This window comes from Mercenaria mercenaria, chromosome 13 (assembly GCF_021730395.1).
Source record: "Mercenaria mercenaria strain notata chromosome 13, MADL_Memer_1, whole genome shotgun sequence".
In the NCBI taxonomy this organism is placed as follows: domain Eukaryota; kingdom Metazoa; phylum Mollusca; class Bivalvia; order Venerida; family Veneridae; genus Mercenaria; species Mercenaria mercenaria.
The window spans coordinates 47,489,227-47,505,676 of record NC_069373.1 but is presented as its reverse complement, the minus strand read 5'-3'; the positions used below and the strand labels follow the sequence as shown (position 1 = coordinate 47,505,676).

The 16,450-nt window shown below is 38.5% G+C and overlaps 1 protein-coding gene across 1 annotated transcript in view; it reads right to left on the bottom strand.

Moving 5' to 3' along the window:
• LOC123530350 (fibrillin-2-like) overlaps positions 1-16,018 on the bottom strand; it is a 43,063-nt gene extending 27,045 nt beyond the window's left edge. Inside the window, exons 1-9 of the mRNA XM_053520875.1 lie at positions 15,824-16,018; positions 14,104-14,230; positions 7,745-7,861; positions 6,570-6,698; positions 4,975-5,097; positions 4,386-4,514; positions 2,725-2,847; positions 1,609-1,737; positions 393-515 (exon numbers count right to left, since the gene is read on the bottom strand). Of these exons, the coding sequence (XP_053376850.1) occupies positions 393-515; positions 1,609-1,737; positions 2,725-2,847; positions 4,386-4,514; positions 4,975-5,097; positions 6,570-6,698; positions 7,745-7,861; positions 14,104-14,230; positions 15,824-16,018 (1,195 nt within the window). The remainder of the gene's footprint in view (positions 1-392; positions 516-1,608; positions 1,738-2,724; positions 2,848-4,385; positions 4,515-4,974; positions 5,098-6,569; positions 6,699-7,744; positions 7,862-14,103; positions 14,231-15,823) is intronic.
• Between the last annotated feature and the right edge of the window lie 432 nt (positions 16,019-16,450).

Sequence of the window (16,450 nt, the reverse complement as noted above, 5' to 3'; positions counted from 1 at the left end):
AACCTGTCGCGAGTGGCTGACAATGTTCTATGAGTCACGAGAAGTTATCTCTTTGCAATGAAACACAAGGAGTTGCCAATATTTAATATGTCATGAGAAGTTTTCTCTGTGCAATGAGGCACGATGAGTAAACAATTTTCAATAAGCAACGAGTAATTTTCTGTTTACAATCAGGCACAAGACGAAGGCAATATTTAATGAAGTACTAGTAGTTGACTATGTTCAATGAATCACGAGAAGTCGTTTTTGTTCATTGAGGCATGGTGAGTTGTCAATATTGATAAAATAACGAAAAATTTAGGCATCTTACACCATGCGAAAAACATTCATGATGAACGTTCATTCTTTTTATGACACGGCAATATATAATGATAAGCTGGAGTATAACCTACCGACACATTCGTCAATGTTCAGCTGCCAGCCGGAACCACAAGTGCATGAGTAAGACCCTTCAGAGTTCACACAACCTGCCGTTGGACCTGTGCATGGGGACGTCCCTAAACATTCATCAATATCTGAAATGTAACACAAAAATAAATGTTCAGTCAAACAGTCTTTGAACTACGAACAGGTCGTCTTCATAAACACGCGCTCTTTATACACAAGCTTCAATACATGAGCTGTATAATGAGTCATAAGAAAATGATTTCATCCAGTGAGACACGAGTTGACTCTGATCGACATGTCATAAGGCATGAACTATGTTAGATGTGTCACGTGAAGTTGTCTTCATGCAATGAGTCACGAGAAGTTTAATAAGAATCTCGAAAACTTGTATGTGTGCATATAAGCAAGAGAAGTATCCTATGTCCAGTGAGTCGCTAGAAATAGACAATGTTTAACGAGTCACTAGATATTTTCTCTTTGCAACGACGCACGGGGAGTTGACCCTGTGCAACGAGTCACGAGTAGTGTACTATCTTCAATGTTCTGCGATATATGACCTTCTTTGTTAATTTGCCGTAAAACCCAACTCACTTACTCACTGAATCTTTAATGTGTAAGGAAAAGTCTTCCCTGTGCAATGAAGCTCAAGGAGTTGACAATGTTCAATGAGTCACAACAAGTATTTTCTGTGCAAGTCGGCATGAACTCTAAAATATGCTTAATGAGTCACGAGAAGTCTATCCTGTGCAATGGGGTATGAGGAGTAGACAATGTTTAATCAGTCACGAGAAGGTTTTTCTGTGCAATGAAGAACGAGTAGTAGACGATGTTCAGTGAGGTACAAGTAGTTAACTATGTTGAATGAGCCACGAGAAGTTGTCCTTGTGCAATGAGGCACAAACTGTTGACAATGTTAAATGAGTCATGAGAAGTGTCTCTGTGCAACAATGCACATTAAGTTGACTATGCTCAGTGTTTTAAGAGAAGCTGAGTATGTTTAATGAGTCACGGAATGTTTTCTTTGCGCAATGATGCACGAGGAGTTGACAATGTTTTATGACTGAAGAGGAATTGTTTCTGTGCAATGAGGCACGAGGGGTTGACTTTGTTCACCGAGTGGCGAGGATTGGGTTGAAATGGGCTGATATATTAGAACGTAGCTAATTTACAAGATAAATCATTAATAGTTTAGTCAGGTAATCAAAACGAGAAGATAGATACCTATGCATGTTGTTTTATTATCAGCTAGCTCGTAACCAGTATCAGAACAGTTGCAAGTAAAACTCCCAGGTGGAAAATCAACACAAGTTGATGACTGGCCTTGACAAGCATCTGGGCAATCCACAACATCTGAAACAAAACATTGCTGCAGTAAAGCAAGTGCAAGCACCTTGAAAATTGATGACACCTGAAATGACAGTATTTCTTCAATATAGATGAGTTACAAGGTGTACACGCTTCTGCACTCTCAACGATACCTGAAAAGGAATCAAAAGGTTAGCACACGTGACGATATTCCTGTACAGGCATCATAACAATCGACGACACCTGAAACGGAAGGTTGACTCATTTTGGTTGCGATCCTGTACAAGCAACTGGAATACATGTAAGTAATAGTTTAATAAAAACATTAAGATCATCGATTGGAAGTACAGAACACAACTATGTAAAATGATAATGACTCGGTTTAATTAGGTTTGCTTATAGGAGGCACTGGGTCACACCCTTACGGTGCCCCCTTCCCCCTAGCACCGACCTAAGTGAAACTATTGTTCATAGACATTCGTCATTATAATATATCTTCTATAAAATACATGTCCAGTCAAACAAGTCTTGGAACCATGTTAAATGAGTTACAAGAAGTTGTCTTCGTGCATATAGGCACAAGGAATTGACAACGTCGAATGAGTCATAAAACGTTGTCCCTGTGCAATGATTCACAAAGAGTTGACTATGTTTAAGGAGTAACAAGAAGTTTTCTCTGTGCCATGAGATACTAGGAGAAGACAATGTTCATGTTCCATGAATCACGAGATGTTTTCCCTGTGCACCGAGGCACGAGCAGTTGTCTCTGTGCAACATGCCACCAGTGGTTCACTATTTTCTATGAGTCAAGAAAAAATATCTCTGTGCAATGAAACACAAGGAGTTGACAATTTTTAATGAGTCACCAAAAAAAAATGTTCAGTTAGTCACAAAAAGTAGTTTCTGGTCATAGTGAGTCGTCAATGTTGAACAAGTTTTGTTATCTTACACCATGTGTAAAAACATTTATTACGAACAGTCATGCTTTTTATAACACAGCAATGCATTACGATAAGCTGGAGTATAACCTACCGACACATTCATTACTGTTCAATTGCCAGCCGGAGGCACAGGTGCATGAGTAAGACCCTTCAGAGTTCACACAGCCTGCCGTTGGACCTGTGCATGGGAACGTCGTTAAACATTCATCAATATCTGAAAAGTAACATTAAAATACATGTTCATTCAACAAGTCTCTGAAAAACAAACAAAAGACGTTTTGATATACAAGCGGTCTTTATACACAAGCTTAAATGAGCTGTTCCTGTCCAATGAGTCGTAAGAAAATAATTGTGTTCAATGATTCACGACTTGACTCGATGTGTCATTATGGATGAACACGTAGTCTTCATACACAAGCTTAAATACATGAGCTGTAAATGAATCATAAGAAAATGATTTCGTTCAGTGAGACACGAGTTGACTCTGATCGAAGATGTGTAAGATGTGTCACGTGAAGTTGTCTCCGTGCAATGAGTCAGGAGGTGGTGAATATGAGTCTATAAAAGTTGCCTTTGTGCATATATGATAAAGTAGTTGACATTTTTCACTGATTAAAGGAAAGTTATAATTGTTCAACGAAGCACAAGGTGTTGACAATCTTCAATGAGTCACGAGAATTTGACTCTGTAAAACGAGGCCGTAGAAGTTTACTCTGTGATATTTAGTAAGAGGAAAGACAATGTTCAATGAGTCAAGAGAAGCTTATGTTTTTGTGCAATGAGGCACGAAAAGTTGAAAATGAAGTTTACTCAGTGCAATGGGGTACGAGAATTACACAATGATTAATGAGTCACGAAATGCTTTTCTGTGCAATGCAGGACGATGAGTAAACAGTTTTCAAGAGGTACGAATAGCTGACTATGTTGAATGAGTCACGAACTATTGTCCCGGTGCAATGAGTCCCAAGCAGTTGACAATGTTAAATGAGTCATGAGAAGTTTTCTCTGTGTAATGAGGCACGAGGAGTAGACAATGTTCAATGAGCCAGGAGAAGTTTCTCTGTGCCACGAGGCAAGAGGAGGTGTCTAGGAGCAACGACTCATGAGTGCTTGACTATGTTCAGTGAGTCAAGAGAAGCTTACTATTCTTAATGAGTCACGGAACGTTTTCTTTGTGCGATGGTGTACCAAGAGTTGACAATGTTTAATGATCGGAGAGTAGTTATTTCTATGGAATGAGGCCTTAGTAGCTGTATCTGTGCAATGAGGCACTAGGAGTTGTCTATGTTCAGTGAAGGACGAGGAGTTGGTAGAAGAGGGATGCTATACGTGATCGTAGTTGTTTCTGTTTGATCTTTTTTCATGTTTAGTGACCGGCACAACAGATGAGTTCAACGATTTTGTTAAAAGCATCCTCAAAGGCTACCTTGGTTCAATAGGCCCTAAAGAAACGTTTCATTCAGACTTGAGAATGCAGCGCTCTCCAAAAATTTCCAAGTGAGATCGTTCTTTTGAGCAGATGATTCATTTCATCCATGTAAGTTTACTCCAAGATGCATTTCGTTGATTTTCGTTCGGCCTGAGGTCCTGTCTTTCTTCAAGGTGGTATAGTGTTTTAAATAAATAAACAAGTATTATGTTTTCACTTAATTTCTAGATGGATCAGTAATAGTTTAGTCAGGTTAACAAAACGAAAATGAAATGATTTCATTATTAAGTTACGAATGTCATTGAAGGTTTTATCCAAGATACCTATGCATGTTGTTTCATTATCAGCTAGCTTGTAACCAGGATCAGAACAGTTGCAAGTAAAACTCCCAAGTGGAAGGTCAACACAAGTGGATGACGGGCCTTGACAAGCATCTGGGCAATCCACTTCATCTGAAATAAAGAAACAAATTAAAAAGGACTGATGTGAAGCAAGTGCAAGCACCTTGAAAATCTTTTACAACTGAAATGATAGTATTATGTCAATAAAAATGGGGTGCAATCTGTACAAGCACCTGGAATCTCGACTATACTTGTAATGGAAGCAAAAGGTTGACATATGTGACGATTAGCCTGTACCACAGCATCAAAACTATTGACATTACCCGAGTCACGAGAAGTTATCACTGTGCATTGAAGTACAAGAATTACAGAATTTTCAATGCGTCACGAGTAATTTTCTCTTTGCTATCAGGCATGAGAGGTAGTCAATATTTAATGAGGTACAAGTAGTTGACTATGTTCAACGAATCACGGAAAGTTTTGGCATCTTATACTACGTGTAAAACATTTATGACGAACGTTCATGCTTTTCATCACATAGCAGTGCATATAGATAAGCGACTCAACCTACCGATACATTCATCATTGTTCACCTGCCAGCCAGAGGCACAAGTGCACGAGTAAGACCCTTCAGAGTTCACACAACCTGCCGTTGGACCTATACATGGAGACGTCACTAAACATTCATCAATATCTGAAAAGAAACACGTAATACATGTTCTGTCAATCAGTCTTTGAACAACAAAAATGACATCTTTATCTATATGCGGTCCTCATACACAAACTTAAATACATGGGCTGTTTCTGTCAAATGAATCATAAGAATTTTTTTCAGTTCATTGCGTCACGAGTAGATTCTGTTCAATGTGTCATAATGGGGGTACTGTGTTTAATGCATCAGGTGTAGTTGTGTCTGTGCAATGAGACACGAAATGTTGGAAATGAGTCACGAGAAGGCGTCTCTGTGCATAAAGGCACGAGCAGATAAAAAACGTCGAATGAGTCACGAGAGGTTGCCCCTGTGCATTGAGGCACAAGGACATGATTATGTGTCAGGATTCACGAGCATGTTTCTCTGTGTAATGAGGCAATTTGATTATACAATATTCAATGAGTTACTACACGTATTCTCTGCACAATGAGGCACTGCCAGTTGTCTCTGTGCAACGAGTCACGAGAAGTTGACTACCTTTATTGAGGATCAAACAGTTATGTCTGTGAAAAAAATTGCAAGAAATGACAATGTTCGATGACTCAGGGAAAAACTTTTTTGCGCAATGAGACACAATGAGTAGTCAATGTTCAACGAAGTACGAGAAGTTGACTATGATGAATGAATCACAGGAAGTAGTCCATGGGAAATAAGTCAGAAGCAGTTTTTAATCTTAACTGAATGAGAAGTTTTCTCTGTGCAATTAGGCACGGGGAGTAGACTATGTTGAATGAGCCAGGAGAAGTTTCCCTTTGCAACGAGGCACGGGGAGTTGTCTCTTAGCAACGACCCACGAGTAGTTGACTATTTTCCGTCAGTCAAGATAAGCTGATTATGTTTAATGAGTCACGAAACGTTTTCTATTTGCAATAATGCATGAGTAGTGGACAATGTTTAATGAATGAAGAGGAGATTTTCTATGCAATGCGACTATAGGAATTTCTATACAATGTAGCTCGATGTTTTGACTATGTTCCTAAGTGACGAGGAGTTGGCTGAAGGGGGCTGCTTTACTGGAACCTAGCTGTTTCTATTTGATGTTTCCCCGTGTTAAGCGAACAATTGTCTGGTATAACAGAGGAATGCAATGATTTCGTTAAAAGCGTCATTAAAGGCTATCTTGGTTCAATAGGTCTTTAAGCAATGTTTCATTCAGACTTGAGAATGCTGTGCTCTCCAAAGTTTCCAAGTGAGACTGTTCTTTTTTAGTGTACATTGAGCAGCTGATTCATTTTATTCATAAATCGTTTATGTTTCAAACGCGTACCGAGATGTTGATAATATAGTTCTAGTCCTGAGGTCATGTGTTTATTCTAAGTGGCATAGTGTTTTAGATAGATATACAAATATACAGTCTTCACTTAATTTCAAGATATATAAGTAAAGAATTAGTCAGGTAATCAAAACGAGAACTTAATAATCTATCAATTTAAAAAAGGTTTTATCCGCGATACCTATACATGTTGTTTTATTTTCAGCTAGCTCGTAACCAGGATCTGAACAGTTGCAAGTAAAACTCCCAAGCGGAAAGTCAACACAAGTGGAAGACGGGCCTTGACAAGCATCTGGGCAATCAATGACATCTGAAATAAAAGAATAAATCAAGAAACGTTTTTGTGAAGAAAGTGCAAGCACTTTGAATACTGATAATACCTGAAATGATAGTATTCGGTCAATATAAATAGGATGCAATCTGTGCAAGCTTCTGCACTCTTGATGATACATGAAAAGGAAGAAAGATTAAAACATGTGTCGATTCGCCTGTACAAGTAACAGACCAAATGATGTTTCTAGCACCGGCCTAAATGTAACTCTATTTTTCATAAACATTCATCAATATCATAAAATTTATATATAATACCTGTTCATTCAAACTAGTTTTTGATCAACAAAAAGTTAGTCTTTATATACACGCTGTCAACGGCGCAAATTGTCACGAGTAGTTGACTATGTCTAATTTGTCATGAGAAGATGCCACTGTGCATTGAGGCGCGAGGAGTTGCCTAAATTAGATGAGTCACAAAAAGTTGTCTCTGTTCATTGAGGCACGAGGAGTTGGCTATGCTAGTTGAGTCATCAGAAGTTTTTTTTCTGCATATAGGCATGAGGTTGACAACGTTGAATGAGTCACAAAACGTTGTCCCTTGCAACGCTTCAAAAGGATATGAGTATGTTTAAGGAGTCTCGAGCAGTTTCTCTGAACAATGAGGCACTAGGAGTAGACAATGTTCCATGAATTACAAGATGTTTTTCCTGTGCATCGAGGCACGAGAAAATTGTCTCTCTGCAAACTGTCACAAGTGTCACAGGCTTACCATGATTTATGAGTCACAAGAAGCTTTCTCTTTTGAATAAGGCACGAGGAGTAGATCATTTTACAATGTATCACGAATAATTTTCTCTGTGCAATAAGGCACGAGAGGTAGGCAATATTCAATGCGGAACAAGTAGTAGGCTATGTTTTATGAGTCACGGGAAGTAATCTTTGTTCATTAAGACATGATGAGTTGTCAATGATGAATGGATCAAGGGACGTTTGTAAATCTGACACAATGTGTAAAATATTTATGACGAAATTCATGCTTAATAAAAACAGCAATGCATAACGATAAGCAGGAGTATTACTTACCGACACATACGTTCGTCTGCCAGCCGGAGGCACAGGTGCATGAGTAAGACCCTTCAAAGTTCACACAACCTGCCGTTGGACCTGAGCATGGGGACGTTGCTAAACATTCATCAATATCTGAAATGTAACATAAAAATATTGGTTCAGTCAATTAGTCTTTCAGCAATAAAACAGACGTTTTAATACATGTGGGGTTTTATACACAAACTAAGATGAGCTGTTTCTTTCGAATGAGTCACGACAAGTTGTCCCTGTGCAACAAAGCACAAGGAGTGGACTATGTTTTAGGAGTCACGATAAGTTGTCTCTGTACAATGAGGCACTAGGATTAGCATATATTCAATGAGTCAAGAGATATTTTCTGTACGCAACGACGCACACGGAGTTGTCTCTGTACAACGAGACACAAGGAATTGACTGTTTTGAACTAGTAACTAAAAGAGTTATCTTTGTGCAATAAACACAAGGAGTTGACAATGTTCAATGAGACAGGAGAATTTGACTCTGTACAATCAGACATGAGGAGTAGACAATATTTATTGGGTCATGAGAAGTTTACTTTGTGGAATGCGGTACGAGAGTAGAGAATGTTCAATAAGTTACAAGAAGTTTTCTCTGTACAATGAGGTACAAGGAGTAGACATTGTTCAACTAGTCACGAGAATGTTTTTCTAGGCAATGAGGCACGAGGAGTAGTTAATGTTCAATGAGGTAGGAGTAGTTAACTATGATAAATGAGTCACGAGAAGTCGTCCCTGTGAAATGAGTAAGAAGCAGTTTACTTTGTTAAATGAGTCATGACAAGTGTTCTCTGTGAAATGAGGCACGAGGGAGGAGTAGACAATATTCAATGAGAGTGTATCTGTGCATCCAGGGACTAGCAGTTGTCTATGCGCAATGAGGCACGAGTAATTGATTATGTTCAGTGAGTCATGAGAAGCTGACTGTTAAATGGGTCACGAAAAGTTTTCTTTGTGCAATGATGCATGAGAAGTTGACGATGTTTAATGAATGAAGAGTTGTTTCTTTGCAACGAGGCTTTAGAAGTTGTCTCTGTGCAATAAGGCACGAGGAGTCAACTACATGTATGTTCAATGAGTGACGAGAAGTCGGTTGAAAGGGACTGCTATGTTGGAGCGTAGCTATTTCTGTTTGATCATTGTCCATGTTTAGTAAACAAATGACCGGTACAACAGAGGAGTGCAATACTGTTGTTATAAGCGTCATTATGAGCGTGGACCATATTGCAAATTGGTTGAAAACTAAACATGTTATCCACGTAAAATAATCAATAATAATTTCCTTATTATTAGTAGTTTTATTCTTATTGTTATCAAAGGCTGTCTTGGTTCTATAGGTCCCAAAGCAATGTTTCGTTCAGACTTGAAAACGCGACATACTCCAAAGTTACAACTTGGGATTGTTCTGTTCTATGTACCTTGAGCAGATGATTTATTTAATTCATAGAATTCATAGACTGTTTTCAACACATACTGAGATGCAGATATTGCTGTGCAATGAAGCTATGTTCAATAAGTGACGAGGAGTTGGTGGAAGGGGGTGCTATTTTGGCAACGTAGCTGTTTCTTTTTAATGTTTTTCCATGTTTAGTGAACTGTTGACAGGTACAACAGAGAAGTGCAATGATTTTTTTAAAAGTGTCATCAAGGGATCTCTTAGTTCAATAGGTCCTAAAGCAATGTTTCGTTCAGACTTGAGAATGCAGAGCGCTCTTAAACGTTTCCAAGCGAGATTGTCCTGTTGCGTGTTCCTTGAGCAGATGATTCATTTCATTCTCATAGAAGGTGACTCTTTCCAACACGTACTGAGTTGCTGTTACTGTACATTTCTTTACTTTAAGTGGTATACTGCTTTTAACAGATATACAGGTATAATGTCTTCACTTAATGTCAAGTTGAATTAGTAATAATTTAGTTAGTTAATCAAACCGAGAACAATATAATTTCATTATGAATCAGGATTAGTACAGCTGCAAGTAAAAAAAGTAGAAGGTCAACATAAGTGGATTAATGCTGACGACAGGCCTTTACAAGCATTTGCCAATGGGCAATCCACAATATCTGAAATATTAGTAATTATATATCAACACAGATTGATGCGAAGCACAAGCAAGCAACTTGAAAATCGATGATATCTAAAATAATAGCATTAGGTCAATATAGATGGTTTGCGCACCTGAATAAGCACCTAGACTGTCGACAATATCCGAAACGGAACCAATAAGTTTTTGCATGTAGTTATAAGACTATATACTTAAAACGGAAGCTAAGGTTAATGAATGTGGTTTGCAATTCTATGCAAGCACCTTGACATTAAGGAAGCAAGAGGTTAACAAAATCTATAAGAAGAAATTTTGGAAGCATAGAACACAACCAAGCAAAGATAATATGAGCCGCGCCATGAGAAAACCAGCATAGTGGCTTTGCGACCAGCATGGATCCAGACCAGACTGTGCATCCTCGCAGTCTGGTCAAGATCCATACTGTTCGCTTTCAAAGCCTATTGCAATTAGAGAACCCGTTAGCGAAAAGCATGGATCCTGACCAGACTGCGCGGATGCGCAGGCTGGTCTGGATCCATGCCGGTCGCAAATCCACTATGTTGGTTTTCTCATGGCGCGGCTCAATTATCAGCGTTGGTGTAACTGAGTTTCTTCATGGGAGATACTAAAATGTGCAACACGCATTACGCCCTGTAGCAACGGTTTGATCTTAGCTCTGTTATTCTTAGACATTCATCAGCATCGAAAATGCGATATGAAAATACATGATCAGTCAACCCAGTCTTTGAACAACAAACAAGTAGTCCTTATAAACATGCGGTTGGAATTTACGATAACTGAAACCGAAGCAGCAGACTAACTAACTTCGATTACAGGTCTATAGAAGCATTTTGGGGATATATAAAGTTTACCAAGGATAACAAAAAGTAGTGAATGTAAGGACGTTTTCTTTATTTGGCTTAGAGATGACTTGACGTAATTTTGGTTGAATGGCGACTATTCAAGTCTGTCATGCTAAAGGAAGACCGGGTGCCTATCCTAGGTGGCAAAACATACAATGCAATTTATATTGTTACGTTTCATTGTAAACTGAAAACATTTTTGAGATATCTTTTTATGCAACGTTCATGCCACCGTACCTGGACGCCTATAAAGGAATGTAATTTGGATTTTGTAAAAATCAGAAAGAAATTATGACAACAATAGCAAAACAACTGTTTTTATTGATCAAATGATCCAATATGTCTTTATTTTTGGTAGGTTTTAAGTAAGCATCGATACAATTTAGGTCATTTGACTACTTTAACAGCTTCCGGGCATGGGTACCTGGATAGAAAAACCGAGCTTCCGTAAGCCGGCTTCCGCACATGAGGAATTTTATACCCAAAGCAAGGTTTGAACCCATAGCGGCAAAGGGCAGGTGACCGTAATCACTTTGCCACAGAGGCCCTTTGAATTTAATAGAATAAAATAATCCTACCTTCATCACAGTTTGCCCCTGTCCAACCAGGGTAACAAACGCAGGATAAAATGGATGGGTCATTGCGCATCCTCGGTCTATAAGGAGGAGAGGTGTTGATCAGGCAATCACCATTAACACATTTACCTAAAAGAATAAATGAGCCGCGCCATGAGAAAACCAACATAGTGGCTTTGCAAAGCCTATTGCAGTTAGAAAAACTGTTAGCGAACAGCATGAATCCTAACCAGACTGCGCGGAAGCGCAGGCTGGTCTGGATCCATGCTGGTCGCAAAGCCACTATGTTGGTTTTCTCATGGCACGGCACAAATGTAATATATGAAGGTACCGACTATTTCATAGGTTGTTATGAACATTTGTCTTATATTAGCATAATACTATATTGTCAATACATGCAAAACGAAGAGTAAACAGTTAAAACATAAGTACATTCCATTAGATGTTGATTCTGTGGTGAGTTGGTTCATCTGCATTAAAAAGCTAAATATGATTCTAACACGCACATATATTATCGCTTTTATTACTTTATGTCAAAACTGAATCTGAGAGGAGCGTAAATTGACATTTCTGTGTATCTTGATTCTAGTTGTTTTTTTTTTTTGATTTGGCCTAGCATAATCTTACCTTGAAAAAGTCTTGGATTTTCAAACATTTAAATTCCTACTTTGAATTCTAAAATATATAATGGATATATAACATCGTAAATACATTTAATTTGATAAGTGCGTTTAGCGTCTTTTTCAAACATTGTTCGGTCATAAGAACGACAGTGTCTTCTTGTAGCAGAAAGTACATTGCCTAACTTAACAGTGCTAACTCAATGAAATATCACATGATATTATACCCCACTTATCACATTATACAGACAGCGAGCTGACCAGTTATAGAACTATCCTCCTTTTAATGCTGAGCGCCGAGTGAGAAAACTACTAGTACAATTTGTGAAGCCTTTGGTATGACGAGACCAGGGAGAAAACACATCAGCTCCCGCACTCCAAGCGGTAGCTAAAACAATTCAGTCCAAAGATGTTTAAATGCAGACACGGATCTTGGTACTGAAATGGGTCCCGTATTGAAACCTAGCCAGTAATCATGACAGACTTCTGGTTATAATTTCCTCAAATAAAATGCCATTGACTTAACTTTTACTTTTAAATATTACTAATCCATTCTTCTTTGATAAGAACTATGGAAAAAAGTAATACTTACATGGGAAGCATCTGTGAAAACAAAACGTTGGCACTACACAATTGGCTGTGGTTGCGCATATTTCATTCGGCGGACAGCGCTGGGTGAATGTAAAAAAAAAAATATAAATGCAGTAAGCTGCATTACATCTCACTATCATTAATCAAAATAAGCGCCATCTAATGTGTGCGTATTACTGAAAGCTTGTTGTCCAATTTTTTTTTTATAATTTCTGCTATTTGTTTCTTTACTGACATCATCGCTGCCTGTAATTGTTCTGTCTGATGGAAAATTGAAAAATCCATGTACTCAGGAAAAGAAATTATTATCTTGTTTGCTATTCCAAAACACACCTATAAGGGGTTTTCGTTATTCAGTGGAAAGGTCGCTGATTTTGAATCACCGATGTAACTCATTGCAGAGTTGGAGCGGTCTTCTGCGCATGCCCGGAAATGATTATCAATTGTAGCGCACGGCAAAAATATGCATATTTTTGCATGTCCGCACGCATTTAGTGTATAATATGCATAATATACTGACTAAAGGCTATTAGGGTTAGTATCACCATGGTTACAAAATATATACATTTAAGATATTTTTCGTTCAAATTTAGTTAATCCGGTATATACCAGAGTCTGTAATTTATACCGGCGCTCCAAGTCTGATTTGAGTCACAGTCTTGAATCACTTGCTCCTCACCGGTGTGGATCCGAAACCTCGCTTCAGGTGTAGATCTCTTTCAAGCCATCATGCTGACTAATGGAAGATCTGTGATTCTACCGAGGTGCCAGTCTATGCCTGAAATTAGGCCTAGTTTTGGGCGACCTTGGGTCTTTCTCAACCATAAAAACCTGGCATGTCGCAAGATGTGTCGATGTGATGTTAAACCAAACGAACAATCAAACATGTATACTTTCGTTATGCTCATCGTATATTGAAATTTGGAAATCAGCAACTGAATAATCAATTTCCTGTGGAATCCTTACGGACATTAACCTTTCCAGTATGCCAAGCAGAATAATAGCAGACTCGGTTTGATTGAGTCTGTTCATGTGAGGTTATGAAATGTGCAACACCTCTCACGCACACTAGCACCGGCTTAAGCGAAACTCTATTACAAAAATATTGAATGGACACCATGGTCCCAAAGGACAAGAAAATATAAAAACACTGAATCAAAGTACGGGGGGACTTTTACAGCCGTTACAGGGCACTTAAATATTGCTGTTTTGACATTTTATAAAATATGTCAAAACTCAGAAAGTCATAGTTAAAAAAGGGGCACAATTTTAACAGAATAAAAGATATTGTCATATTACTTGTCAAACGAGACCTCATGATGCATAATATATGTGTGAAGTTCATCAGGTATTTGAGAAACTGGTCACTTGCATTTTCTTTTGTGACAAGGACACCGTCTTCGACACTGACAAAAGGGTGACAATAATAAGTCTACCACTGAATAAAATCAAAAGGCTGTATTACAAATCGACCGGTCTATCCACGGATGCATCGTATTTTCTACATGAGGATTTGACAATGTCGTCTTCCACCTTTTAATCTTTGAGATACATGAAGAAATCACTGTGAATCAAGACTACGTTTGGCCGTTGCATAACAGATAGAAAGTGACGTTAAACCAATTAAGCAAAACACACAAAATGATACCTACTCTATCAAGTCCCTTGCAGTTTTTATTGTATGTCTTTGAGTTTGATGTCTTTGAGTTTGGTGTCTTTGACTTTGAACCTTTTGATCTTTTAGCATCGGCATATGATGTGGCAAGGAGTATAAACTGAAAGATCAAATCAAATGTGTAACAATTGCAATAGAAATTATTATTTCCATTTCTTAGAACTACTGTCGCCTATAAATTGTTATAAGAAAACACGAAAACTCAACAAATAATGCATTTGTCGTGTTTTCCCGTTGGTGGGCCAAAATCAGGAAAACTCGACAAATAAGTGTTTTTTTTTGTCCCGACGACACCAAAACCAAAATATCATTTTATTTGTCGTGTTTTCGTGTTGGCGTCTTCAGTTAGACGTGCACACAACAACAAGAACTGTCCGTAAGACAGAGCGTTCCACTATTCGGCGATATGACAGTGAAATGAATTTACATCTCAATAAGAGACCTCTACTTTAAAAGGAACAAATACTAAGATATAAAAAGGACCTACTACTCAGAAAGGTTAAAGGTCAAGTATTGAAGGGGTAATGATGATGATAGTAAAGATATATTTTGAGTTTCAAGTCATTTTCTTATATAGAACCAAAGTTATGTCCAGAAAACAAGGTTTACAATAAAAATTAAGTATGAAAGGGGGATAATTTGGTCAAAAATACAAATTAGAGTTATAGGGATTGTTACCACACATGCAAATGATGATGATAAAAAAAAACATTTTAGGTGTCATGTCATTATCTTATATTGTTCTATCCTGAAAAGCAAAGATTGCCAAAACACTTCAAATATGAAAGGGCATAATTCTTTCAAAAATACAATTAGAGTTATAGGGATTGTAACCACACATGCAGATGATGATTATAAATAAATATCTTTAATTTCATTATATTTTAAATACCAAAGATATGTCTATAAATAAAGCTTTCAAAAAATTAACATGAAAATAATTCTAAGCAAAACACCTCGATGACCTTGACACTGGGTATAATGGGCCCAGCCCCTACACATACTTTCTATCCTGGACAATGTTTATATGAAGTTACAGTAAGATATAAGCAATAATAACAAAAATATTACAGAAAAGCAAAGGTTGCCGAAAAACTTCAACCTTAGAAATATTTTAAGAATAACACCTTGGTGTCCTTGACCTTGGCCATTTTTTGAAAATTTTCACTTTTTACAATTTTTGCACCCCAAGCACCTTCACCGAACCTTGAACTTTGGATCGGACCAGATGGCCGTTGTATAAGGGGTTGTCTCCCAACCGGCCCGGATGGTCGCCATTCTGGAAAAACTCTTGTTTGGGAGGACCCTGGTGTAAAGTGTGAGGCGGGGGTGGACTAAAACTCTTACAGTAGTTGATTTGAGGACCCTCCTGGACCTGACTTTAGAACGAGACTGGGTGGCCGTTGAAGAGGATGATGGTGAATGGGGAGCCTGCATGGCGGCTACTCAAGTAAAACTTTTGTTAACTCATGAGCGAGTGTCAATATTGGTCGAAGACAGTTTTTGAAAATTTTAACTTTTGGACTTTTGGATTGGACCGAGTGGCCGTTCTAGACAGGGTTGATGCATATCCGGCGCGGTTAGCCGCAATTTCGGGGTATCTCTTGTTTGTGAAGAGCTCAGGTTGATGTGTGAGGCAAATGTGGCCTAAAAGTTTTACAGCAGTTAACAGGAGGTAATATGGGACCCTGACTTTTGGACGAAACTGGGTGGCTGTTGTTTTGTTTGTTGGGACCAGCATGTCCGCTACTCCGGCCAAAACGCCTGTTTCCTCGTGAACAGGTCTCAAAATTGGTCTGAGTCCGTTTTTCTTAAACTTGACTTCTGGATTGAACCGGGTGGCCGTTGTAGAAAGGGTTGTTCCCCTCTCGGCTTGGCTGACTGCCATTCCTGGAAAACTTTTATATGGGAGGAACCTTGGGTGAGGTCTGAGTCGAGTGTGGACTCACATTCTTACATCAGTTGATAGGAGAACTCTACGGGACCCTGATTTTTGGAAGAGACCAAGTTGTCGTTGTAGAGGGTGCATAGGGGGCCAACATGGCGGCTACTCCGGGAAATATCTTGTTTACTCGTGAGCGGATCTCAAATTTGGTCCGAGGCCTTTAATTTTCATTTTTTAAATTTTAGATCGGATCAGGTGGCCGTTGTAGATAGGGGTATTCCCTACACGGCATGTGTGGCCGTCATTCGGGAAAATCTCTTGTAATGGAGGAACCCGGGGTCCAAAATTGGTCAGAGGTCATTTTTGCAAAATTTCACTTTTTTCAGATCGGGCACTCCCAGCCCCGCCGCAAACCTTGACTTTTAAGATCTGAGC